Raw genomic sequence first — 27,660 nt, forward strand, 5'->3', positions numbered from 1 at the left:
TCTCTTTTTCATACATGCATTTCTATGTGTATAGGATTCAGATCTAAAATGTCCGCTCACCAATTTTTGTTTTATTATAAAACGCAGTGTTCCAATGTCAATTCGTTGGCATAAAAGTGCAGGCTATTTGAAAGTTAAGGACACACGACCAGAACACAAAAAAAGCACGCATGTTTCCGACAAAACGTTTTTGTTCCTTTGTTCCGGTTTTTGTTCCAAAAGTCTGTGTTCAATTCTTTATTTTCTTTCAATTTTTCTTTGTCTTCGCCGTCATGCTTTCTCAGGGGATTCATTTTTCTCTTTCGTCTTTTGAAAATTATTTAATCATACCTTTTTACATGTCTATTGTCCTTCAAGACAACGATTATCTAACAGATTGAAACGCTGCCATTTTTCCATAAGTAATTCTATGGAAACAATAATTTGTTTACCATTTAATTTTTCATAAAAGGCGATTAACATGGCTCATCGCCACAGCTATATATATATATATATATATATATATATATATATATATATATATATATATATATATATATATATGCATATATATATGCATCATATATATACATATAAGCTGTATTTATAGACATAAGTATAACTATAAATACACGGAAATATGATACATTGTTAGTGGTTGCTTAATTCAGTCTTCATTCATTTTGAAATCATCTCGGGTTGGAATTTTGATTCCTGATTGTTCTTGGATATTCTTGAAATGCCCTCTTACACGTTGTATTATTTCAATGGCCGCGGTCGGGCTGAAGTGATTCGAATGATATTCGGAGTGGCCGGTGTTCAGTTCACCGACAAAAGATATGAATTCAGTGAATGGGAGAAATACAGGAAGGGTAAATATTCATTTCCGTTTCCATTATCTTTCTGAAATCGTTTTGTTTTATTTTCGTACTTTAATTATAAATCTATAATATAAATCTCACCTGCCATTTAAATGTATGTATGTATGTATGTATGTATGTATGTATGTATGTATGTATGCCTAAAACTTTTGACAGAGGCAACGGATTTTCACGGGATCGGTATCGTTTTGAAGCTTGTCCCTTCGGACGACAAATATCAAAAATTTGTCTAAAAACATTAATTCCTCCACCCTCAACTGGCACTTTTCTACGGGAGGGACCGCTTTTTTTCGCCGATATTTTTGAAAGTCACTCTCTCTTTTCGATTGTGTAGCCTTAATTTAAACATTCGTCACTTCTGGTTTGGCGAAAGGCGCAATAGCAAAGACGTCATGCTTTTTTTTTTCACATTCTTTTCCTCCTTCGCGGTACGGGTTCGAGCCTGCCTACCTAATACTCCTCTTATTTATTTTTTATTTTTTGCTCAACATACACCTCTAAATACCCGAGCAACGTCGGGCACCCAGGCTAGTATATATATATATATATATATATATATATATATATATATAAGATAAATAATATGCTGAACACATTATTACGATATGACAATCAAGTTGGCTTGTTTAGCAATAAAAATTCGACTTAAAACTTTAAACATTATCGTGACGTTAATTCTTTTTTTTAAGCATGAAAGAATAAGGAAAATACCATTCCGAATATAAGATTATTCCTTTTCAACTTTATGCATGACATACCGATGAAAATGCTAGTTAAAGTAAGGACTGACCGACCAGCCATGACTGAATAGAAGCCCTAAGTAATTCGCAATTGTGTCTTGGGTGTCATCCGCACTGAAGATTGAACCTTAAATCTCAGGAAGTGTAACTTTTACAACTAAATTTTACCAAGTACTCTATCCACCTCGCCTTGCAAACAATTCTAGGAGCATTGCACTTATTTTGTGTTTTTGATGGACAATCTTACTACTGTCGCCATCTTGTTACTAAAGAGATTGGTCACCTCAGAGAGATATACCGTCGAGAAAAACCATGCAGGAACGATGAAACTAGAAACTAAAAGACAAGAAAAAACAGTAGGAAGAGAAAACTACATGGACGATTCATAAGAATGACAAAAGAGAATAGATATGGTTAAGAAAAACACATGAACAGAAAAGCAGAATTGCTATTGACAGCTGCACAGAACCACGCGATCAAAACTTACTACATTAGAACTAAAATAGATAAAATCTGTGAAAACAGTAAATATAGAGTCTGTGAACCAAACGATGAAACAGTGAACTATATAATTATTGAATGTAGCAAACTAGTACAAAAAGAATACAAAATCAGACGCGACTGCATGGTGAAAGCAACGCTCTTAGAACTTTACAAACTACTGTACTTCGAACATGCAGGCAAATGGTAAAAGTACACACCGGAGATAATACTGGAAAACGAAAACACCAAAATCCTTTGGGGAATGGGGTGCAGACAGATTAACTCATTAGAAAGGAAAGAATCCGTCAAATTGTAGATTTTGCCGTCCCAGCAGACTACACGGTGAGGATCAAAGAGATGTTAAAACAGGGCAGATACGCGGAATTTGCCATAGAACTGAAAGGAATTATCAAAATGAAGAAAATCAACATAATACCAATAATTGTAGGAGCACTAGGAACAGTTCTAAAATAAAAAGAAAAACGAGTAGAAGTTGAAATTATGGGGAAAACTATATAGCAGAAGATAATAATGAAAACAATCGAAATCTTCAGGAAAACCCTCGAATGCGGAGACCAACCTATATAAACAATCAACACTAATCAAAATTAAAACAAAAAGATGGAAGAAATAACAGATGAAACCAAGGAAACTGAAACTGCGAGGAATCTTATAAACTGTCCACTCCTAAAAAGCATCAATCTCGGCTGATACCAGACAGCAGATGAAATAAGTGAGAAGGATCAAGGACAATGATAGGACTGAGGAGGGAAAGCACTAGCCAGACTTCCACTGAATAAACGTGCACAGTACTGAGATCCATGGGCGGCATATTGCAGCCAAAATACCATTGAAGTCTAATGGTCGTCGCCAGCGAGAAGTAAATGGTAAGCGGCTGTTGCGATAACTGGCCTGTGTGAGAACTTCTACAAATAATGATAATAGTGTTCCACTGCCATGTTGTTCACCCTGTTGTTTGAAATATATATTCCATTATTCATAAGGATAAGGTAAATAGGTTAAGATTTTACCAAGGGCGTAATATTATTGATGACCTTTTGGTCAATCCCAATTTATCATCACCCCTGCAAAGAAGAAAGTTTAGAAAAATAAAAATTTGGTAAAATTTGCGGAGAATGTGCTGTTTTACGGTTGATTTAAATGTGGAACGGAAATTTAAATTTCGTTCCGCTTTAAATTCGGTACATTTTTATATAACGTTCAACTCATCGTTCATATTCGATATGCTGACAAGGTTGGGGATGTCCATTCCGGAAGCCGTTTTTAATATGTGGAGGCTGGGTGTGTCTATCCGAAAACCGTTCTTAACATGGGAAGGTTGTGGGTGTCTATTTCGAAAGCCGTCCTTAACATGGGGTGGTGTTTCTTCGGAAAGCCGTTCTGAACATGGGGAGGTTGGGTGTGTTTTTTCGTTGTAAGCATACCTAAAAATCTATAAAGTCGAAATTTGCAATGTGAACGATGAGTTGGTAAAAAAACAAAACAAAAAACAAATTGACTTTTTTCGTTTAAAAATTAAATTATTTCGTTTTTTGTTAATAAAATTTTATTTTTATAAAAAATCTTTCGTATTTTAGATATAAAATGTATGATTGTTGAATATTATTTTTTCAATTACTTTCGATTATATTTTTACATGGAGGTTACCACTTATCAAGGCCCAGAAGTCACTCGGGGATAAGGGTTATTGTGTGTACAGTAATCAATGGGATAGTATCGTAGTAATAGTTAGTATCGGAGATTTGATAAGGTGTCATTACTTAAGGGGGGCGGTTCATCAGGAATTTGTTTATGTTGGACTTGAAGACATCCAAGTTGAAGTCAGGAGGGAAACAGGCAAGCGGCAGAGAGTTCCACAGGTGTGCACTTCTAAAAAAGAAGCTTTGTTCATGGGATCTACGTTTTGATTTAGGAACAGATAAATAGTGGGGAAAATTATTGACAGTGGTTTCAACTAGACGGGTGTTTTTCGTGAAAGATTGGCGATGAGGGACCAGAGATTGGAGTTCAGACGAGCACTTGCCATGGAAATAAAGATAGGCTCGCAACATCTCTTCTGTGGGAGAAGGGTTGCAGGAAAGAGAAAAGGACATCCCCCACTAAGCCACGAAGTCTATTTTGTACTCTGTCAAGGCAGGATAGACTGTTTTAGCAGCTCCTGCCCCGATGTGACAGCAGTCCTCCATCCTTGGAGTACTTGGCTTTTATATAGATAGAGAATTGCATCATTAGTGAGATATCTTCTTGAACGGTAGAAGGATTCCACCATTTTCCCAGCGACCTTGGTCACAGACGATGTATGTGTTCCATTTCGGATCAGGAGTAAAGGTCAAACCCAGAAACTTATCAAAACATGAAGCCTCCCCTAGACGAGAGCCAACCATTTCAATTGATGCCAGATGGGGATCAGAGCGTTTATGATGTAGAGATAAGAGCTTGGTTTTAGATGCATTAAAGGTAACCAGCCACCTCTTACTCCATTGTACCACGCGCTCAAGATCAGAGGAGAGAGAACCAGAGAGAACATTGTCATTTACGGCCGTGGATGTTCGTGTCATCAGCATAGATGTCAACGTATGATTTAAGTATGCGTTTTGGGAGATCATTGTTGTAGATCAGGAAGAGAGTTTGGCTCAGGATGGACCCCTGAGGGACGGACTCCAGCATTAATACTCTGGGCCTCTGATTTCTGCCCATCAACCACTACTCTTATGAGCCTATTAGAGAGAAATGTTTTAATGATTGAGAAAACATTTCCTGTTATACCGTAGCTGGAAATCTTGTGAAGCCTATGTCGAGAGATTCACTAATCCTATGAGATATAACCGTTAGCACATCTGTTATAGATCTAGCAGAACAGAAACCATATTGCATGTCACTAAGAAGGTTATTTCTGCTAAGGTGGTTGACTACTTCTCTATTTAATATGGATTCCAGCAAATTACTCATGACACACAGGAGACTTATTGGCCTGTACTGAGAGGGAGATGACTTATCACCTGAATTCTTAAATACAGGGCATACTGACGAGGCTGTCCAGGGTGTTGGTAAGCACTTCTCTTTAAGGCAACGCTTAAACTGTTTTGTAAGTATGGGGGCAAGTTCTGGTTGAACACTATGGGCCAATTGCTTTACTGGAATCAAGGTTCTTGATTTGCTTGGCGACCTCACGCACAGATATTTGTATGTAACTTAGTGTGTTGTGTGTTATAGGAGGAAATACGGGGAGTTGATGGCCTTCGTCGCATAGGGTAGAATTAGCTGCAAAGTTCTTGGCAAATAGTTTGGCCTTGTCTGATGCTGATGAGAATATCTCTGGTTCATTGATAATGGTTAGGATAGAAGGCACGGTTCTGTTCAGGATCCTATTTGCTATTTGCCAAAACTGGTGGGAACCAAGCCGCTGCTCAGCTACTTTGGCTTTAACGGATTGGGCATATAGCTCTCTTGCATTTTTTATTACTCTTTTACAGTGGTTGCTGGCGATCCTGATAGCAGCGTTAGTCTCAGTGCATCTATTATGTTGGTAGCTATGGAAAAAGTGATTTCTGTGCGCGATGGCAGCAGCACATTCAGGGAAGAACCATGGCTGGCTGTTAGGTTTTTGTTGGAATTTTCGATTCCCTTCCATTTTTAAAACAACCGTAAAACAGAGTGTTCTCCGCAAGTTTTACCCTAATTTCCGTCCCATTTTTAAAATAGTCGTAAAACTGCATTCTCCGTAAGTTTTACCAAAAATTTATGGTAATCCGAAAAGACAACTTATCACTAAATATTTAGAGATTTTACAAAAATCGGAATCAGTAATTGCATCGGAATCGATAAAAATGCTGGAACAATTTCATCACTAATACAGGGTGACAAAAAAACGGGTCCCAACTCTAATTAGGCCCCGTTTCTTAGTGTTTTGTCCGAATGAAATGAAACTTTGGTCATAACTAGTTTATTATATTCAAAACATCACATCAAACACTAGGGTCTTTGGCCTTTTTTTCTCTGTTGACAGTAAATTGAATGTTTTTTTTTTTGGGTCACCCTGTATTAATATATACATGTATTAACTGTTACATATAAAGAGATATAGGTTACCGCACACAAAAGTTGTAATATTGCATAAAGTAATCAAACTCATCGAGCGAAAAGAAAAAAACAAACAAACAAAAAACAACCAAGATTAGAATAATAGTCCAAACAATACAAAAAATAATATTCAAACATAGCCGATGTTGTTTCACAAAAAATGCAAGAAAGAAGATTAACAAATTGTTATTTTGTTTTAATTTTTTTATTTTCAACAATTAATTAGATTCGCCATGAAAGGTTCAAACCAGGACGGACAAATTCACTGTAGAAACAATATATAAAAAAAAGATATTGCGCGACCGGAAGATGCCAGATTTGAACTACTGCCTTCATTCTGATTGCTTCAGGGAATTAACCGTTTTTCCTTACTTAGGAATATTATTATGATTAGATGCGTGGGTTTATGTTAATCAACGAGGAAGTTAAAGCAGATTATATTAATCTGAACTATGTGGAAACAAATTATTTTTCTTTTAATTAATTTCGCAGCGAAATGGCGTAATGAGCTTGATGGTAAATGGCCATGTGTTTTTCAATGTATGAAATAATGTAAGTGCAGTAATATTTCAGTGTTTTATTTATAAAGTTTTAAAGATAAATGATATTGTAGTACTTGGAAAAATGCAATTAACATGAATTATATGCATATGCACATTAAATAAATATATATATAATAAAGCTGTTCAAATATTTTAAAATAAATCTCAAACTTATGGTACCTACATATTATTTTGGAAGGTCGGCCTAGATTTCAGGAAAAATAGGAACGAAATGTAATTACTGCACAAACAAGATATGCCTACCGCTCTTAGTATTGGAAAGATCAGTGCTATAAAAACCAGTCAGAAGGGAGACAGGTCGACAAGCAGTTCTCAGAAAGAAGCTACTGGAATATGAAGTTGTATTACAATGAGGCATCAAGACAGTGAAGTTTATTTCTAAAAAAAATTCTTTTAGAAAAGACTAGTGATGGGACCATTCCAATATTCTTTCCGATTCCGATAAAATTTCAATTGCAATTTAATAAATGCCCGATTCTAACACATTTATCGATTCCGATTCTTTGTAAATATCTAAATATTTAACCGTAAAGTTGGTATTTTTTTCCCTGATTTTCGTAAAAACGGCGTAAAACACATTATCACATCTGAGACTATTCTCTATGTGTACAAATCTACGTATTGGTACCGTTGTATGAAAATATATGCAAATCTAACGCATAAATATGAGTTAGATTTGCATATATTTTCGCAAACGTAAAACACACTTGTGGGAAACGATCTATAGATTTTAGCATTACTAGTAGTTTAAAATCAATAAATATTTATTATTATTATTATTATTATTATTATTAATATTATTATTATTATTATTATTATTATTATTATTATTATAATAATAATAATAATAATAATAATAATAATAATAACCACCACCACCACCAGTCATGGAAAATTTTGTTTTGATAGATCAAATAAAAGATGATAATTAAAGGAATCGTTTTGGCATCGGAAAATATGGAAAATTTTCCCGATTTCGATACCGATTCCGATACCACAAAAAGTTCCGATTCCGATTAATCATCCTAACATTAGAAATGACTGAAACTAGAACTATCACGCCCGTGAGAGAGAAGTTGCAAAGACGCTAAGAGTGAGGGGACACTCAAATCACAATACTTTATCAAAGACCTGAGATATAAGACATAATATTTCTTGAAATTTTTCAATAATTAATTTAATAATATTTTAAATTTCTAAAAAATTGTCAAAATGAATATTTTTTGTAATATGTTATCTTTCTAGAAATGCCGTCTCACTGTATGCCCGTTCTGGAAATCGATGGGAAAACCCGGATGCCAGAGACGATGGCGATTTGCAGATATTTATCGCGCGAATTTGGTAAGTATAATTTCACACATTCATATACCTAGGAAGTCTCCGTTCCTCTCCGATCCCAAATTAACCATTTATTTATAGTTTAAGAGAAATCAGTAGTTCAAACTTAATTTAATTCCTGATGCTGCCAGATTATAATTCTTTTTTTTTTTTTTAACTAAAATGACTGGATTTAGCATTAAAGTATCTGAAAAGAGTCAATATGCCATAAAACATATATATATATATATATATATATATATATATATATATATATATATATATATATATATATATATATATTAAGGTAGGCCGATTTTCACTTTTCTTAAAATATTATAAAATCGCACTACTTACCGAAACTTGTGCAAGGACCTATCAAATACTCATGAAAAAAATTAGATCAAATTCTTCAACGGTTTTTTGAGCGTTTGGTATCCAAATCGTAGACAAAAATATAATGAAAATTCCTCATTTTCGCAAGGTTTGATTGAATATTAATGAAAAAAATCAAGACATATCGTTTCATATAATAACAATGGTATTAAATAAAAAAAAAATCAAATTGAAAATCTTTATTTTTAGTATCTGCCCCCACTCCATTTTCAGTATCTGCTTTAGCAAACTACTTTTTAACGTCATGAATTTAGTAATAATATTTGAATAGCTTTTAAATTGTTTTTTAACTGTTATAATTTAAAATATAACAAATAAATAAGGTAAAACCATGCACTACTTTATGTATAACATTATTTTTTCAAATTAATTCCAAAAACAGATGAACTGCCTGCTCATTGTCTGATTAGGAAGGGTGCAGTAGAAACTAGAAAGCTGATTGGCTAACTAAATACTCAATAGAAGGTGCGTATATAAAAACGCGAGACAACCACAAAATTCTCGCATAAGCCTGATGAATCCTAGCGTGGATGAAACGCGGAATATTCTGTGTAGCTTAATCGCCATATATATTTTATAACTTACTATATATATATATATATATATATATATATATATATATATAAAAAACATACATATATATAGCATATATATGTACGCACACATACACACATGTATATATATATATATATATATATATATATATACACACAGCTTATATACGTAAATATTTGTTACAAAATTTAGTTACTCATTTTAAAACAAGCTAAAATAGCCAGACCTCTTCGTTTCAAGAAACTATTATTACGGTAGCATAAAACAGAACGCACGCACGCACACACACACACACACACACACACACACACACACACACACACACACACACACACACGCACACACACACGCACACACACACGCACGCACACACACACACACATATATAAGATAAGGTAAGAGAATTAGTAATAGAAAAAAGTGTAGTTTTCTCGACTGTAGACATTGGTAATAGATACAGCTGCATTTTTTTTGTCATCTAATCGGGAATATAACAAGGCACAAAAAAAAAAAAAAGAAGAGAGAAAAAGCCTATTATCTTCTGCCGATGACTGCAATTTTTTTTATGGGTGATCAGAAAGTTCAGCTTATATTTCCTAAACGCATAACAAGGATATAATATTACATTGGAAAAAGCAAAACAATGATCTGGAAACTGTCGGTGTCATCGGAAGAATGTATCAGATAAACTAACGAGAGAAAAAGGGCAGACAACCATGAATAGTTTGAAAAAAATCTCAAGAAAATTGATAGAAAATCATCTATGGCCTTATCGAAGTTGCTTGCATCGGTTTTGTGGGTAAGCACGGATTTGCGCCAATAAGTATAGTGAGAACAGATGAGCTCTGTACTGTAAAAAAATAAAATAAAATAAACTGCTAGCTGCACCCAAATAAATTTGACAAAAAGGACCAGAACCCTGGGAAAGACTTTAGTATAAAACTAGCGGGGGTACCCGGCGTTGCCCGAGTGTTTGTTTCCGGGACGGGGGGGGGGAGTTTTAAAAAATGTTATGGTTGGTAAGTAGGAAGGATCAAACCCGGAGTCATGAGTAAAAGTAGGAAAATAAAGTGTGAAAAAAACAAAACAAAAAACATCTGCAACGTTAACAGTTCGGCCACCAAGAAAAGTCCATTCCAGTTGTTTAGGAAAAACAAACAAACAAAAAAAAAAAAAAAACGACTACGGTAGGTCGGCGCGAACGTGAAAATATAATGTGAATTGTCCAGCACGCTAACCACTACGCCACAGAGCACTGCAGCTTAGTTTAGTGATTTTAAATAACTTCACATGAAAGAACTACGAAGCCAAACCGGTGTTCTCTTCTCAACTGTTCCTTGTGAACGATCCCCAAACGGTGTTAAGTGGTGGCAGGGGGAGGAGGAATTTATTAGAGAGAAAATATTTTACCACTTCCATTGATCTTAACCGATTTTGGCCGTGACTTCACAGCAGAAAAAGTATAGAAATCTCAGATTATCGAGGAATTTGAGAAATAATAAGCCTATAACACACCTCAGATATTGTTCTGCCGTTTGTGCATATTATATTTGCATGAAATATCTTGATTTTTAATCCTATTAATGTCAAAATCAGACGGGGAAAAATGAGTTCATTTTATATATATATATATATAATATATATATATATATATATATATATATATATATATAGAAGAAGAATAGATAGAAGAATAGATAGAAGAAAGAATAGAAAGAAGAAGAAAGAAGATAGATAGATAGAATAGATAGAAAAGAAGAGAAGAGAAGAGAAGAGAAGATAGAATAGAAGATAGAATAGAAGAGAGAGAAGAAGATGGGGGTGACAGACGAACTCAAAAGGTTTTTTTTCGTATACGTCACAACTTGAATGACACCTGCTGATGCGTCATTGAAAGAAAAGGTTGAAGATCACCAGAACACAATTTTTTCTGCAATGTAAGCAAGCATAGTTGATAGATTTCAAGAAGACGATCTAGTACGTCCGGAGTCAGGTAGGAGTTGCTGTCTAGGCCAATATGATGCAAAATCCGAATTCCACAATCATAGCCCTGCATTACTGAATTATTGAAATCATTTATAAGAATGCATAAGTTGTTTTCTGTTATAGATGTATTAAACAAATACATATCTATGGTTTGTCTAACAGGTTTCTATGGAAAAACCAACATGGAAATGTTCAGGATCGACTACATCAGTGATTGTCTCTATGAAATCATGCACGATTACATGAGGTACTTCCACGAGAAAAACGGACGTTTCGGGGTGAGTCGTGATTTTAAAATTTGATCATTTATTTTATATCTACAGGTTCTACCGCAATATCGATCTTCACGTTTCGCGTCTCGACTAAATAAAATATCGAACGTATTTAAATGATTTTAAAACTTAACGTTATATATAAATAACTTTATAACAGCAAAGTTTTATTTTCTATTGAAGAACCATGTTTTTTTGTCATAAAACTTGGATTTCCTGCAGTTTCTTCTTTGAAATACTAACTCATTATATATCTATATATATATCTATAAAAGTGAACGTGTCTGTGTGTCTGTCTGTGTGTCTGTGTGTCTGTCTGTCTGTGTACATTTCCCTACGCAATAACTCTGTCAATTCTTAGTCTATAGACTCGAAATTTTAAATACCGGGTACTGAGATTTGGGAAAATCGATGTGACGGGTGTCAGCCAGAAATTTGTCTGTTAAGGGGTCAAATTTCAACGATTTGACCTTTAAGAACTCTACCAAACTCCTCCGACAATTTTGGGTCTAGACACTTGAAATTTTAGATATAGGTTCCTTGAACCTGGATCTAACTTAATAAAGTGATTTGAGCCCGAAACTATAAATTTTAAGGGGTCATAATAGGGGTCAAAGTTTTAAAAAAATTAACCATTTTTTTTGTTTTTTTTGCTTTTTTTGCACAGCATACACCTCCAAACACCCGAGCAACGCCGGGCACCCCTGCTAGTATATATATATATATATATATATATATATATATATATATATATATATATATATATATATAGAAAGAAAAAGAGAAAGAGAGAGAGAGAGTGTTGAAATAAAGCCAGTCACTTTAGCTTTCGTGTGACATCCATCATATAATGATCAGATCATTCCGACAGACATTAAAAATATTTAAAAATAAATGTCTAAATTTCAATAATATTTCTCGCGGTTAACGGTGGCCGAATAAATTTGGTCCTTGCTAATGGAGTAAGAGATGGCTTCGTTGGCAGGTTCAAATCTCTCGACCGGCGTTAATCGTGACACCCTGCACTGATGATTCCCAAAAGGAGTGTCTGTAGGTATTTAATAATTATTATAGTAAATATATATAGCAGGCTCCTTCAGTATTGGACAGACTGTGGATACCCATGAAGGGTTGCTTGCGCGTTGAATTTTTTGTGGCAGGTGTGCAATCTCTAACCACACCTCTCCTGAGACGACATTGTTAAATACCTGTGGCAAGTGAAGTACAGGACGACTGGAAACAAATGCCGAGATAAGCGGAGAGCACATACACCACCTAGAATTCCCAAGAATACTAACCAGGCTCAATGTTGCTTAACTTAAGTGATCTGACGAGAACCGGTGTGGCAACGCGATTATGCCGTATTTTATATATATATATATAGTCAAAATCATAAGACCACTTAAGAAAGTAAGCGTTTACGCATATTATCGAATTTTTAATCAAACAAATGGTTGAAACCATTGTCATTGTATACGTACATCTACTACTTACTGAAGATCTATATCTTCACGTATATGTATATATGTAGGTGCGTGTATATATATATGTATATGTGTCTATGTATATATGTGAATATGCATATGTGTATAGGAGTCCTGTGTGTGTGGGTGTATGTCTGCGTATAGATGCATGTATGTCTGCATATACATTTTTTATATACATGTGTATGTGCGTATGTGTCTGTATATGGATGTTTAGAAATGTACATATGAATGTGTATGTATGTATGCGCGTTTGTTACCGTATATATTAATCCTTAACTACCTAAAAACAACTCCTTGTCAACTGAAATGAACGTCGACTTATAGCGACTACGAAAATTTTAAATAACCTTTTTACTTGTCAAACACATGATACCTACACAAACCCTTTCTCTCTCTTTCTCTCTCTCTCTCTCTTCCTCTCTCTCTCTTCCTCTCTCTCTCTCTCTCTCATCTACTTTATATACCTGGCTGAACAAGCAAAAAGCAGCCAAAATTTAAAACCTAAAAAGTAGAAATTCCTCTCCCCCTCTCTCCTTACCCCTTTCTTTTTTCTTTACCATCCTCTCTCCCCCTCCCCCTCCCTATATCCATATATCTCTACCCACGCTTACATGAATCTGTTACCCCCCACACACTACAATCTAATGTATTTTTACTTTCAAAACTGAAATATTGTGGATACCCGTCTCCCTCCCCCTTATTATCGCCTACCCTCTTTTTTTTCACTCGTATTTCTTCTATAATACTTCTTCCAAATACTAACAACGATTCCTGTAAGGTCTGACGAGGCTGTTGGATCGTAAACATGGTCCAACATCCGAAACATATGTAGCCAAACAGATAAAACGGTAATAAAAACACATATTTGCTCTGCAATAGTATTGAGCACTCTTTTCAGGTTTTTACTAATTACCAGTTTTACCAATATATATATATATATATATATATATATATATATATATATATATATATATATATATATATATCAGCAAATAATTTCTTCTTAAAATGGCAGATTTATTGCCATCTGGAGATATAGCTCAGTGATAGACCATTCGACTACAATCGACTCACGATTTAATTCTTATTTTTTTTATTCATTTACGACAAGTTCAATTTATGATAAAAGAAAAGGTACCATTTAAACTCGCCGCAAATCATTTCTTCGTTTACATACTAAACATTAACCAGAAGTGACTCTTCTAGGGAACTCATACAATCCAAATATCAGTTGACGTGATAGTGTAAACAAACGCCGACGGAATTTGATGAACACCATTATTATTATTATTATTATTATTTTTTTTTTTTTTAATTTTTTTCTGCGAATTAATTTATCGGGCAAATGATTCCTTGTAATATGTAGAGGATTGGTTCTATAATGATGCATACGCAATTTGAAATAAATAAAAATATCATATTTAGGTGATCGGTCAACACCAGATCTCCAGCTATATATATATATATATATATATATATATATATATATATATATATATATATATATATATATATATATATATATATATATTTACCAGTGGTGAAAAAACTTATTACTGTCCATCTATGAATTCTGACGATGCTAGTTGGATATTTCCCCTATTTGAGGATCTTCTTCTAGTTGAAACAATATGTAAACTCATTCTGGACTCACAGCAATAAATTTCCTATATATATATATATATATATATATATATATATATATATATATATATATATATATACAAACACATATATATATAGTCATCCACATACATTACTGTTTCGCTGTTTCACAGCTCATCAGTGCGGCTAGACAGGAACTGCCCCAAGCCAGGATTGAAATCCGACCGCCTAAATGACAGTCAATATATATATAGTATGTTTATTTAATTCTTATGAACATTATTTACTACATATGTGCATACATATTTCTGTCACAAATTCATTAGAAAAGCAGCGTCGTCAGACCGGATCATTACAATGAAACCAGATTTTAAATGGTAGTTTTCTTATAAAACATCTGTGTGTATGCATATATGTAGCAAATAATGTTTGTAGAAATGAATATACTATTATTACACTCGGCTTTTCATTGAACACAGTGGATTTACATTTTGGAAACTACAATGATACAATCATTATATATACAAGTAGCCCCGTTGCAGCCAGATGGCTGCATATTGTGAGAGAAAAGCGAGTAAGTACAGTGTATTTACACAATTTTTATTTTCATGAAAGAAACAACAACAGTGGAAACAACAACAGCAAGGAAGTGTTCAAAAGTATTAGAAGTTATAGAATTTCTTTATATACCACGTTCCTCGTCTTTTTACAGTCAATTTTTTTTTCAGAGCGAAGATCAGATCGTCTGGGTTTTTTTACCCGCAATGCCGCTACATACAGTTGACCATGGGTGAAAGCCGGTTCTTCCAGCCATACACCCACCTTGCTCAGCGTCTGGTCTTAACTTTTATTGATTGTCATGGCGAAGGCAGGTCTCATCGGAAATTGGCGACGATTCCACGCGACAAATTGTTCATCTTGGTGATTCATTTGTATTCTTGGTATGAGTACCTCCTCCCCCGCATGGTCTCCTGAGGCGATCTTGTATTGGAGCAGGATATTGGTGGCTCTACTGAGGACCAGTCTCGTACCATTGCAGAGCCCTTGCCTGGGAGACAGGTCCTCAGGAGAATGAGTATCATACATTTCTTCAGGTAGAGATGATGCAGAGCTAGATCAGCAGGGTTGAGTTTGTTGAGGAACTCAACAGGAAACCTGGTCGAATCTTTGGGTTCACTTGTGCTGTCAGCACTTGGCAGTATGATGGCTTCCCCCGGCAACAGTTCTTGTGAAATGATGGCATTAATCTTATCAACAGAGTTGTTCTTGGGTGCCAGTATTGCCCTCTGTGCTACCCAAGAGATCCAATGCTGCTCTAAGGCTTCAAAGTTTGCTGTAATGTTGGGGAAAACTTTCTCAATAAACTAAGGGATTCCTTGATAGCAATAAATCCCTTTCCAGCTTCATCTTGTATCTCGAAGAGATTTTCTGGTGGAATATTAATGAGGTCAGGCTTTTCTGCTTTTGGTAAGTCTCCATCTCCCAGTTTGAGAAGCCATCTGTCGAAGTCCTGAAGAGGAGGATCTTGGCCAATTCTCATGTTTCCTTTAAGTTCAAAGACAGTGAAGAATCGCCAGAGAGGGCTCTTCTTCATCGATGCTGCTGTAATATGAGCTCTGGAACATCTCGGAATGACTGGCAAAATTTGTCTGTAGTCTCCTGCCAGAATGAGACACTTTCTCCAAAATGGTTCTTGTGATTTTGTGATGTGCCTTAAGATTCTGTCCAGAACCTCGAGATGGTATCTGTGAGTCATAGGAGCCTCATCCCAAATAATCAGTTTGGTCATTTTGATAAGCTGTGCCAATGTGTCTATTGGTTTGATGGAAAGTGTGGAGTGTTTCTGTGGTCTCAATGGTGCCTTGAATCTAGAATGGAATGTTCTACCCTGGAGCAGCAAAGTAGCAGCAATTCCACTTGAGGCAACTGCCAGTGCCACTTGCTTGGAGTCTGTCATGGTCCTAACTGCTGCCAGCAGAGTATTTAGCAGGAAGGTTTTCCCAGTCCCACTTATCGCATCTAGAAAGACACAGAAGGATTCTCCGTTGGTGATAGCTTGAAGAACTCTGTCAGCCACTATTTTTTGGGATGGAGTGAGTATGGCCAGGCGCTGTTCTGTATTTTGTTTGAGTAAGTCATAATCAAACCCCAATTCTTCCTGCATGACAATAGGCTTATTGATTTGACTTTGATGGTCTGTCAGCTGCTGCACGTGTTGCTTCGTCTTTGCAGTAGGGCAAGGTAGGCTGAAGTCTCCCAGAGTTTTGCTCATCGGTAGCAGATTCTTTTCTATATCTGCCAGAACCATGACCTTGAGATGATCCTCAGTTGCTGCTGGAGTTTTTCGCTTAAAATCATCCAACCATTGCTCAACATGGTTGTTGAAAAGCTGAAGGGGAGTAGATTGCTCACAGAAAAGAAGAATGGTCACAAACAATGACCTGATTTGAGGTCAGAGCTGCTTCCTGTAGCACAGTATTTCATTATTCATCATCCTGAAGCGGACCGAGTGTTCTGCACACTGCTTTATAGGATTCATGGCTGACATTGTTGACTATGAGAAGGTCTCTAAAACTCTTTTTCCCCTTACAATGATCGTGATGGACGACTATTCTGAGATAGAACTCATCTCCACTCAATGGATGCATAGTGTGAAGCCTGCCAATCATTCCTTGATGCCCTCTCTGTCCCTTGTTCCATTTACCATTGTTCCAGACAAAGTGCTTGGGGAAGTCTACATACTTGATCTTGGGTTCTGGGTTATCTTTATTTCTAGGCAAAGAAGGATGTGAGTTCTGTGGATTTGGCTGCCTGCTAGTCTACATTGGTTTCCTGACCTTGTTGAAGCTGATGTATTGTTCTCCTTTAAGATGAACCCGGAGAGCCTGGACAGCGGTGTACTGGCTAGTGATCTTAAACTCAAATAGTCTCTAACAGGCCTCACTGGCTCCAATAGATCTGGGATTCTGATATTCCTTCACCTTGTATTCATGCTGGAGCTTAGCCATAGCTTTGTCTGATCCCTTGGTAACATATTTGAAAAGGTATTTGGCAGCCATTGGTGAGACACAGGCTTGTACATTGATATGAGCCTGGTACTTAAGCTATAGGTATGGATTGTAGGTCACTATCCAGCTGTTGTCAATGGTTTTATTTCGAACCTCCACTGCTCTTCCTCCATCTCCTGGTGGTCTCCGTCTGTAGATGGGATCGAAGGCATTGTCATCCCAATGTGTCACCTCTGAGAATTGTTTGAGGAAGCCTTTTTGACACGGATTGCCTTGCAGTCTACAGGGTTCAGTACAGTTGTGAACCATGTTATGGATCACTAACTGTTCAAGTAATCTGGCTTGTTCCCTCTGCGGTCCTTCTGGAAATGTATCTGGGTCTGGTGGCAGCTCAGCTGTGATTACCTGGTCAACTTCATCGGCAGTGTGCAGTTTGTCTTACTCTTGGAGTATGAAGAGGATGTGAGAGTGAGGAAGCACCCTCTTCTGGAATTCGGCCACATCCACGTGGCCAGCCCTTCTACCCATGACCTTGAGATTGAACACCCTAGCCACAATATCAGGTCTGTCTTGTGGCTTTTGGTTGGGGAGGAGGGAGTGTGTGATTTCATGCCACTGAGGGTTACATGTAAATGTAATGAAAATGTCGAGTTTGTGGTATTCCCTTGTAATAGCCACTGCATTTTGGAAGTGCTGGTGCATATATCGTGGACTTCCAGTATAGGATGGTGGCAGGATGACTTTTATTCCTGCTCTGATATCATCTGGATTGTTGGGTGTGGCAACATCTTCGCACAGTCTTGTGTATTTCTCACTTCTGAGAGTTTGCTGATTGTGCTCAATGTAGATGAGCCGTTGATTTTCTACTTTAGCATAACTGACGCAAAGGTACTTTGGAAAAGCTTGTTCCCTATCAAAAGAATGTCAGGATAGTTGAGGCGATGCTGAATGTGGAATGAATAAAATTGGAGAGGTGACAGATTTCTCCTGCCTCCCTCATGTTTCAGGTCTAGATGCCAGCCATCAGTTTCTGTAGGAAAAATAATGACAAAATGAAGAGGATCTGCCGATCTGTGATTGTCAAGTATCTCTCTGATTCCCCCACCCCTAAGGAGCCATGAAAAGTTTCTTTTTTCTATTGTCTCATCGCTCATCAGGACTGAGATTTCTTTCAGTCCTAGATTGTACCACCCTGAGTGCTCTCCAGTGGGTCGTTTTCTTTCATCCAGCACCAGATTCAATTGTTGTGGATTCTCTTGGCGGATATATATATATATATATATATATATATATATATATATATATATATATATATATATATATATATATATTATTACAATAATAATTTTTAAATACCTACAGTATTTCATCATTTTGGGAATCATCAGTGCAAGGTGACACGATTACTGCCGGTCGGGAGATTCGAACCGGACCACGAAGCTATCTTTGATTCCATTAGCTAGGAACTACCTTATATATATATATATATATATATATATAACCATTTTTTGGGGTAAACGGCCAACTAGCACCGTGTGCGTTTGTGTGTATGTATGTGTGTGCTGGTGTGGAGAGGACTCCCCTAATCCGTGATGAAGGCAACCTTTCTAGGAGAAGCAAATCTCTGATCTAAAAAAATCCATAAAGCGGGAGGCCAGTACCCACATTAAGCTGGTCTGCAGTTTAACTTGTTGCTGGCTATCTTGCTCTTGCTTGTTGCTGGATCGCAACATTTTGAACCGAGAGAGAGACTTAGCTGTCATACAAAGCTAAGAATCTGCAACATCATCTGTGTATAGATACTCCCTCAGGCATTTGTCTATAAAAATGGTTCTGTGGCGATGGAAGTCATTTTGAGGCTCATGGACTTTAAGTGTCTGAGGGAGTGGCACTCGTCTGACAAGACGTTGCAATCATCATATATATATATATATATATATATATATATATATATATATAACACCTTTTGTTCTTTGAATAAAACAGTATTTTTCGTAAGGATTCATATGAGTCTCTGTTGGGTTGTTCGGTCAATATATACCATTCAACGAAACAATTGCAAGATTTACCATGCAACAAATAAAACAATATGAATTTTATACAAATATATTTGTGCAATTTGAATGTTTACTTACGGTATATATGATCTGAAAGTTCAAATCCATTTCATTGAGCTTAATTAAATGTGGCAATTATAAAATAACTTTATTGAATATATACATTAAATATATATCTTTTTACTATCAAAACCTATATATACGCATAAAATACGTAAATATTTCCAAAAGAAAAAAATAAAATAAAATATATGTCCCATCAATAAAGGGGAAACAATTTTATATGCAAGCAAAGGGCACGTAAGTCCCTTATCGCTAAGAGAGTGGCATTAAAATACGAAACAGCATTTCAAAACTATTAATATCCCTATAAATAACAGATATATTTAAAAACGATAAAATTGTGCATAACATTTTACAAGACTTCGTAGCTCAGTGGTAAAACGCCAGATTGCGGATTGTGTAGTCATGCCAACGATAGTTTCTGGCTAGAAAGTTGGATAATTTTTATGCACGTAGATATAATTTAATATGTAAATAATATAGAAAAATATCTATTTATATATTAATCTTCTATATATATATATATATATATATATATATATATATATATATATATATATAATACCTTTGTATATGAGTTCAATCCTCATGGATTCCTAAATGGCTGGGCCGATTTTACAACAAATTTCACCCACATTTACTTTATGTGCCTAGTAATGTTAGGTTTCGCAATATTTTTTTTTACATGGAGGTCACCACTTATCAAGGCCTGGAAGCCACTCGGGGATAAGTGTTATTGCATGTACAGTAATCAATGGGATAGTTTCGTAGTAATCGTTAGTATTGGAGATTTGATAAAGTGTCTTACTTGAGGGCGCGATTCATCAGGAATGTGTTTGTGTTGGACTTGAAGACAACCAAGTTGTAGTCAGGTGGGAAACAGGCAAACGGAAGTGAGTTCCACAGACGTGCACTTCTAAGAAAGAAGCTTTATTCATGGAATCTACGTTTTGATTTAGGCACAGATAAAGAGTGGGGAAAATTACTGACAGTGGTTTCAAGCTAGACGGGTGTTTATCGTGACAGATTGGCAAGGAGGGACCAGAGCTCGGAGTTCGGACGAGCACTTGCCTTGGAAATAACGATAAAACAGGCACGCAACGTCTCTACTGTGGGAGAGAGGTTGCAGGGAAGAGAAAAGGGCATCCCCACTAAGACACGAAGTATATTTTGTACTCTGTCAAGGCAGGATAGGCTGTTTTTAGCAGCTCCAGCCCAGATGTGGCAGCAGTACTCCATCATTTGATAAAAGGATGATGATGAAAGAAGGAACATATGAGTTTGACTAAAGTTAACTCCTCATACATCAAAAGTGCATGTTTTACATCCGCAGAAGTAGAAATGAACGGTATATAAAATCAACAGTAGGTTCTTTGATATGACAAGAGAGAGTTCGAAATGAATGTTTTTATTCAGAGCACAATAAATAAGTTGACCTTGCCAAGAATAAATCGACTAACTTCTGAACATGCTGACATGTACATTTTTAGCTTGAAGTCGCTTAATTTTAATTCCGTTTTCTTTATCCATCTAGCGATAGCTCAGATGTTAAGAACTAAAGCTAACGAGCTAAATAACGACTATGGCTTGAATGTTTTGGTTTCGATTCTAGCTGATGACAACGTAGTCATTTTTTATATATTGGTTACAATATAATAATCGATAAGTTGCTTTATAATAAATACGAAATATGCATTAATTAAAATATCATAAGCGTATTTTATGATCGGACAACGCCGGGCGGCCTGCTAGTGTATTATTATTGGCTCACATGGAGCTTTCACACAAGTCAACAAACGATCTGATTGGAAACCTGCGGTGTTCTCTGGAAACTGAGTAACAACAAGTCTCCCCAGACGTCCAGCTCTCTCCTCCTCCTTCGCAAATGAATTTGTATCATACGCAGCAGCCGCTTACCATTGATTTATCGTTGGTAGTGGCCATTGGTTTATACTGGAATTTGAATGGCACTCAGCCTCCCCAAGGTCCCAGTTCTCTTTGCGCTTGTCCAACCGAGGTCTTATTGGCGCTCGCTCCTCGGTCTTTCAGTCCTTATAGACCCTTCTCGGCCCTTTATTATTATTATTATTATTATTATTATTATTATTATTATTATTATTATTATTATTATTATTATAAATTAGAGTTTCAAAGCTAAGGGAGGGAGTTTTAATGTGATTATTCCGATTTAAATAGATCAAAAGATGATTATTTGTTAAAATTTCTAATTATTTTTTTAAATGTCTATTTCAGTACATGTCATCCAACATGGCGTCAAACACAAAGGGGAACATGACGTCTAACGCGAAGAGCGGCACGTCTGTCAGCGCAACGAGCAGTACGTCTTCTAGCATGAAAAGCAACATGTCTTCGAATCAGAACAGCAACAGTATGTCGTCTGACATGAAGACGAATATGTCTTCAAATCCGAACAGTCACATGGGGTCAGCAATGAGTTCTACTAGCGTGAGTATTCTATTTTATACGTTGCTATCTATCTATCTATCTATCTATCTATCTATCTATCTATCTATCAATCTATCTATCTATCTATCTATCTATCTATCTATCTGTTTGTTCCCTCTCTCTCTACCTCTCTCTCTCTCTTTGTCCGTATATATATATATATATATATATATATATATATATATATATATATATATATATATATATAAATATAACACGGAAATTACATAATTGTCTCATACTCGGATTTCCTCCTGGAATTATTCCATTATAACACTATATATATATATATATGTATATATATATATATATATATATATATATATATAATATCACCCTTTCTTACTCTCTGGCTCTCTCTGTTTCTATATATATATATGTATACATGTATATATTTATATATAAAAGTCACACTGTATGTGTCTGTTCCCTATTGACCCTGAAACGGTATCAAAAAATATCAGATGTTAACACCCTTATACAGCCTTTCTCTCGATGCACTGCGATGGGTCTCCATCTAGAACAGGCAATCAATCGATTTGATTAAAAATAGGCGATTTAACCGATTTAGATAACAATAAAAGTATTGGAAATGAGGAACATTCGTTGCGTCTCTCGACTAGTATATATATATATATATATATATATATATATATATATATATATATATATATATATATATGATACAAAAGGAGCATACTTATCAAGTAAGGCATTTGTACATTTGGTAAATTTTCAGATTAGGTCCATCTCCACAATTTTCTTTTAAATAATTGACTTTTAAAGGTTTTCGACTATGCTGAATACGAAAATTGCCTTGAGTCTTACAGAAATAATTAGTTATCGAGATATAAAAAATTGTATTATGCATTGTATTCTTTGGCCGCCATCTTTGTTACGTGCGTAGATTTGTTTATGGCGCGCGCGCACGCGCGTAAAAACGATGACCACCAAAGAATACAATGCATAAAACGAATTTTTATATCTCGATAACTACTTATTTCTGTTAAATTTCAATGCGATTTCCGTATTCACCATAGTAGAAAACTTAGAAAAGTCGTCATTTAAAAGAAAACTGTTGAGGTGGACCTAATCTAAAAAAATTCCGTACATTTTTACATCGTATATATATATATATATATATATATATATATATATATATATATATATATATATATATATGATGTAAAAATGTACGAAATACTTTACTTCATACAGAGTGAAACGAAAAAATGGTTGCCTAGAAAAGACAACATTTCCGTTTAATGAAAACCGGTTTTATTTTTCTGTTGCAGACCATCTACTAGTTGGCCAGTTGTGTAGAAATCCTAAGAGCGATAGGAGCCTTCTATCCTGTAGGAAAGTCACACAATGTTCATTGAGCTTGATCGGAGATGCATCGCTGTACAACTCCTGCTCTCTAACAATCCAAATTATAACAACAGGACCATTGCCAGCACCCTCAAAATGCATCGCTGGAATGTCACGAATTACAAGAACGTACATAGGATTATGAAAACAAAGTTTCTGGCCCCGGTTATGGTCTTTGGTGCGGTTTCAAGTCAGGGCCACATCATGTCACCTCACATCTTCGATGTTAGCTTGAAAGTCAACACCAAAGTGTACCTAGATGTGCTGAAGAGTGTAGTGATCTCTTGATGCAATCAAATGGCCGCTGGCGGACCCTGTGTGTGACAATACGATTCGGCGTCGGTTCCCAAGTCCAAAAAGGCTTGGCTTCAGAAGGAGTGCGACGACTTTGTACCCTTCTCTCACTGCTCCAACGTCCTCCCCCGACCCGAACCCACTGGACTACTTCATTTGGTCATACGCCACGAACATTACCAGCATGACCTCCCACAATACCAAAGCCAGCCTGATCGCCACCATTTGCAGAGTATTTGCCGAGCTCCCACCTGCATTATGGAAAAGGCATGCTCCCAGTTTCAGACCTGTATCGAGGCAGTCATTGAGGCTGAAAGTGGCTACATTGAATAGATGTCATCTCTACTACATAATCAACTTACCTGAATCGAATTTTTCAATAAATTAAAAAAAAAATAAAGCTGCCGTGTTGCTTTCATTAGGGCAACACTTTTATCGTTCCACCCTGTATGCACCCTCCTGAATGTTAAAATTTACAAGCAAAAAATTAAAATGTTAATCCTAGTGTTGCGTAGATTATTATTTAAACGACTTAATCACATAGACACACCGATTTCCGTTATATCACTAGTAAGATACTCTGGACAGTTCATAGAGTAGACTAAAGAAGAACAGACAGCTTGATCAGAAGATTAGGAAACTCATGACCATGCACAAGGCACTACACCTGAAGGACGATGTTGACCGACTCTACGTGAAAAGGAAAGACAGCGGGAGGGGACTGGTCTGTATAGAAGAATGTGTGAATGACACCAAAATAAGAACTAGAAAAATACATAATGCAAAACACTGAAAGGATAATCATAGCAGCGAGAGACACTGGAAAAATCAACAAAACAGAAAACAGAGAGACAAAGGATAAAACAAGAAAAGAAAAATGGGAAGAGAAACAACTATACGGAAGATTCATAAGAATGACAGAAGATGAGATTAACGAAAACACTTGCACATGGATGCGCAAATGACACGTAAACCAAGAAACTGAATCCCTAATAACTGCAGCACAAGAAAACGCAATAAGAACCAATCACATCAAAGCAAAGATCGACAAAGCACAAGAAAACAGCAAATGCAGACACCGTGGAAGAGACGAAACAATGAACTGTATAATAAGTGAATGTAGGAAACTAACTCAAACGAATACAAGAACAGGCACGACCAAGTGGGTAGGGCAGTGCGCTGGGAATTGTGGAAATGACTGCATCTCGAACGCGCAGGCAAATGGTACAAGCATAAGCCAGCAACAGTAATTGAAAACGAGAATCACAAAATCCTATGGGGCATGGACATACAAACGGATAAACCTATCCAAGCAAGAAGACTGGATGTCGTAATAATTAACAAGAAAGAAAAGCGCCGTCAAATCATAGACTTTGTTGTCTCAGCTTACCACAGGATAAATATCAAAGTAAAGGAGAAATGGAGCAAATACACAGAGCTCACCAGAAATCATGAAAAAAATAAAGATAGTACCTATAATAGTAGAAGCATTAGGAATAATTCCGAAAAAAAAAACTTTGAAAAAAGAATGGGAGAAATTGGAATCTAAGGAATGGCTGGAAAGATAAAATGAATAACAATAATGAAAACAGCTGAAATTTTAAGGAAAATCCTGGAATGAGAAGACTAATACATGAGATACGTGCACGGGCCCGACGAGCTACTGCAGAGATAAAACACGTAACGTTATATGGAACCAAGAACATTGAAGCTGGATACCTATAAGTTCTCCATCCCCATTCCAATTAGCTAATCACCAAAAGAACGATGCCAAATAGTAAAGAAGGCACAAGGAGGATGGAAAGACTGAGGAGAGAGTGCTGACCAGACCTCCGCAGGACAAATGCCAAGAGAACTGGTACCTTGGGGAGGCTTATTGCCACTCAAACTCCAGTGGAGACCAATGGCCACTGCTAGCGAGAAATCAATGGTATGCGGCTGTTGCGATAATGCAAAATCATTTGCAAATGTTATGGAAAGAGGTGGAGAGTACTGGAAATCTGGAGAGACTTGTTATTACTCAGCTTCCAGGGAACACCGTAGGTTGGCCTCAAGGAGAAATCCTTTATGACCTGTGTGAAAGCTCTTTGTGAACCAATAATAATCATAACAGCAACAAAAACACCACCACCACAACCACCACCACCACCACCACCATAATAATAATAATAATAATAATAATAATAATAATGAGTCGCTACCAAAGAGAAATCAATGGTAAGTGGTTTTTGCTATAATGCAAATTCATCTGCAATGGTTACGAAAAGAGGTGGAGAGTACTGGAAATCTGGAAAGACTTGTTGTCACTCAGATTCCAGAGAATGCCACAAGTTGTTCTCAAAGAGAAATCTTTGATAGTGGCCTGTGTTACCACTCCTAGTGAATAAATAAAAATAAAACATGATCCTAAGCTGAATACAAGTCACTCCCTTGTAAATTTAGCCTGTTGCATTTCATGGAGCAAAAGTGTAAATATTTCATTTCTTTCTGTCTTTTTATTTATATAATTAAATAGAGAAATCAGTGGATAAAAAAACATAAAATTTTAAACCGCATATATTTTACTTGGAGTCGACTGGAGGTCAAATGAAAGCTTTAGGCCCATTTCAACGTGGCCTGATGGTCCGCGCTAATAAACACTGGTCAAACACACGCTTGTTTTAGCTGTTAAATATAGGTACGTGCAAAATGAATGCCGATGCTCAAAATGTATAAACATTTTGATCCCTACCTATACTTAAAAATTCACCAAAAATCAGGAAATTAACCAATTTTAATGTAATTTTCAGTATTTATCAAATAATGATCAGGAAATATATTGAACCCATTATTTTTATTATAATCTTAGTGGAAATGTATTTTTTTAAACAAAAAAATACCTTTACAAAAGTTATGATTTTCAGTAGTAAAAAAAATGAATTCATTTTTGTTTTTTATGAAAATAAAGCATCGTGAATTATAAAAATGAAAAAAATATTTAATTTTTACAAAAACATTACAAAAAAGCACCTAAAGTCCGTATTAATGAATTCGATATAACTCCAAGAAAAATTAATTACTCGAACTACTGATATAATCATTGAATTAAGCATTGTTTATTTAATATTTTCACACAAAAAAGTATAACAGCAAAAAATATTTTAAATTACAGGTTTCGCATAATTTTTGTATGTAAGATTTTAATATTTTCCTTCCTTGTACGAAGGTCTAATTTTCGGCATAACATGATTTTTATATAATCTTGAACAATAACTAAAAAATTAATTTAAAAACAGGAACATGGAAAAATAATTCAATTAAAAATGATAAAAACGATACAAACGTTCAGGATAGGAATGTACGGATGCACGTTTGGGGGGAAAATAAACAGCACCCTCTACCTACTTTTAATTACATGACGTCATTTTCACACAGCCTTTCGACTGGCTGAAATTTTAGGCTTCCATATAATCAGTGTTTACAAAACTTTCGTTTGTTTCGATTTTCTAAAGAGCAGAATCTTTCGCTTGCCCAAAAGCCATTAAGCTATTTTTTTTTTTATTAAATTTCAGTCAATATCTTAGGACTTTACTAATTATCTTTGAAATAGACCCAGAAAACTAATATTTATCTTTTAAAGGATTTTTACAATCAACTTCACAATTTAACTGAACATTTTTCATAATTTTTTTTTTCACGTGTACAAATATTTTTTTTCTTTTTAGAAATTAACTTTAGTCTTTAATCTTTCAAATACAATCAAAAAGTATTCGAAAACCTACAAAAAAATATGATAAATCGGCTTTAAAAATATGTCCCCATCTTCATTCCGCCATTGTTGTCTGTACCTAGTTAAATAATAATCCTTTTTCATATTCTACCCCGTTTTAGTTAGAATCGTCCAATCGCTCAAATGGAAACGTAAAAAAAACATAATTGATTATTATCTGAAGTCGCTTATTGCTAAAATATTGAGATTTTTACCTATTTCAAAATGAATTGTTCAAAAATCAAATAAGACTTAACAAATTGAATTCCGTCCACGGTTTTTACATAA

At 35.6% G+C, this 27,660-nt stretch overlaps 1 protein-coding gene across 1 annotated transcript; it reads left to right on the forward strand.

The window, feature by feature from the left end:
* The first annotated feature begins 678 nt into the window (after positions 1–678).
* LOC145265308 (S-crystallin SL20-1-like) lies at positions 679–27,539 on the forward strand. The gene is made up of 5 exons (XM_080121083.1): positions 679–851; positions 7,993–8,088; positions 11,164–11,279; positions 21,747–21,959; positions 27,495–27,539. The coding sequence occupies exons 1-5, from the start codon at positions 719–721 to the stop codon at positions 27,537–27,539; spliced, it is 603 nt and encodes a 200-aa protein (XP_079977209.1). The 5' UTR covers positions 679–718.
* Positions 27,540–27,660: the final 121 nt, after the last annotated feature.

The sequence above is a fragment of the Euprymna scolopes genome, chromosome 40, assembly GCF_053919585.1.
Source record: "Euprymna scolopes isolate OS-2025 chromosome 40, ASM5391958v1, whole genome shotgun sequence".
NCBI classification, from domain to species: Eukaryota; Metazoa; Mollusca; class Cephalopoda; order Sepiida; family Sepiolidae; genus Euprymna; species Euprymna scolopes.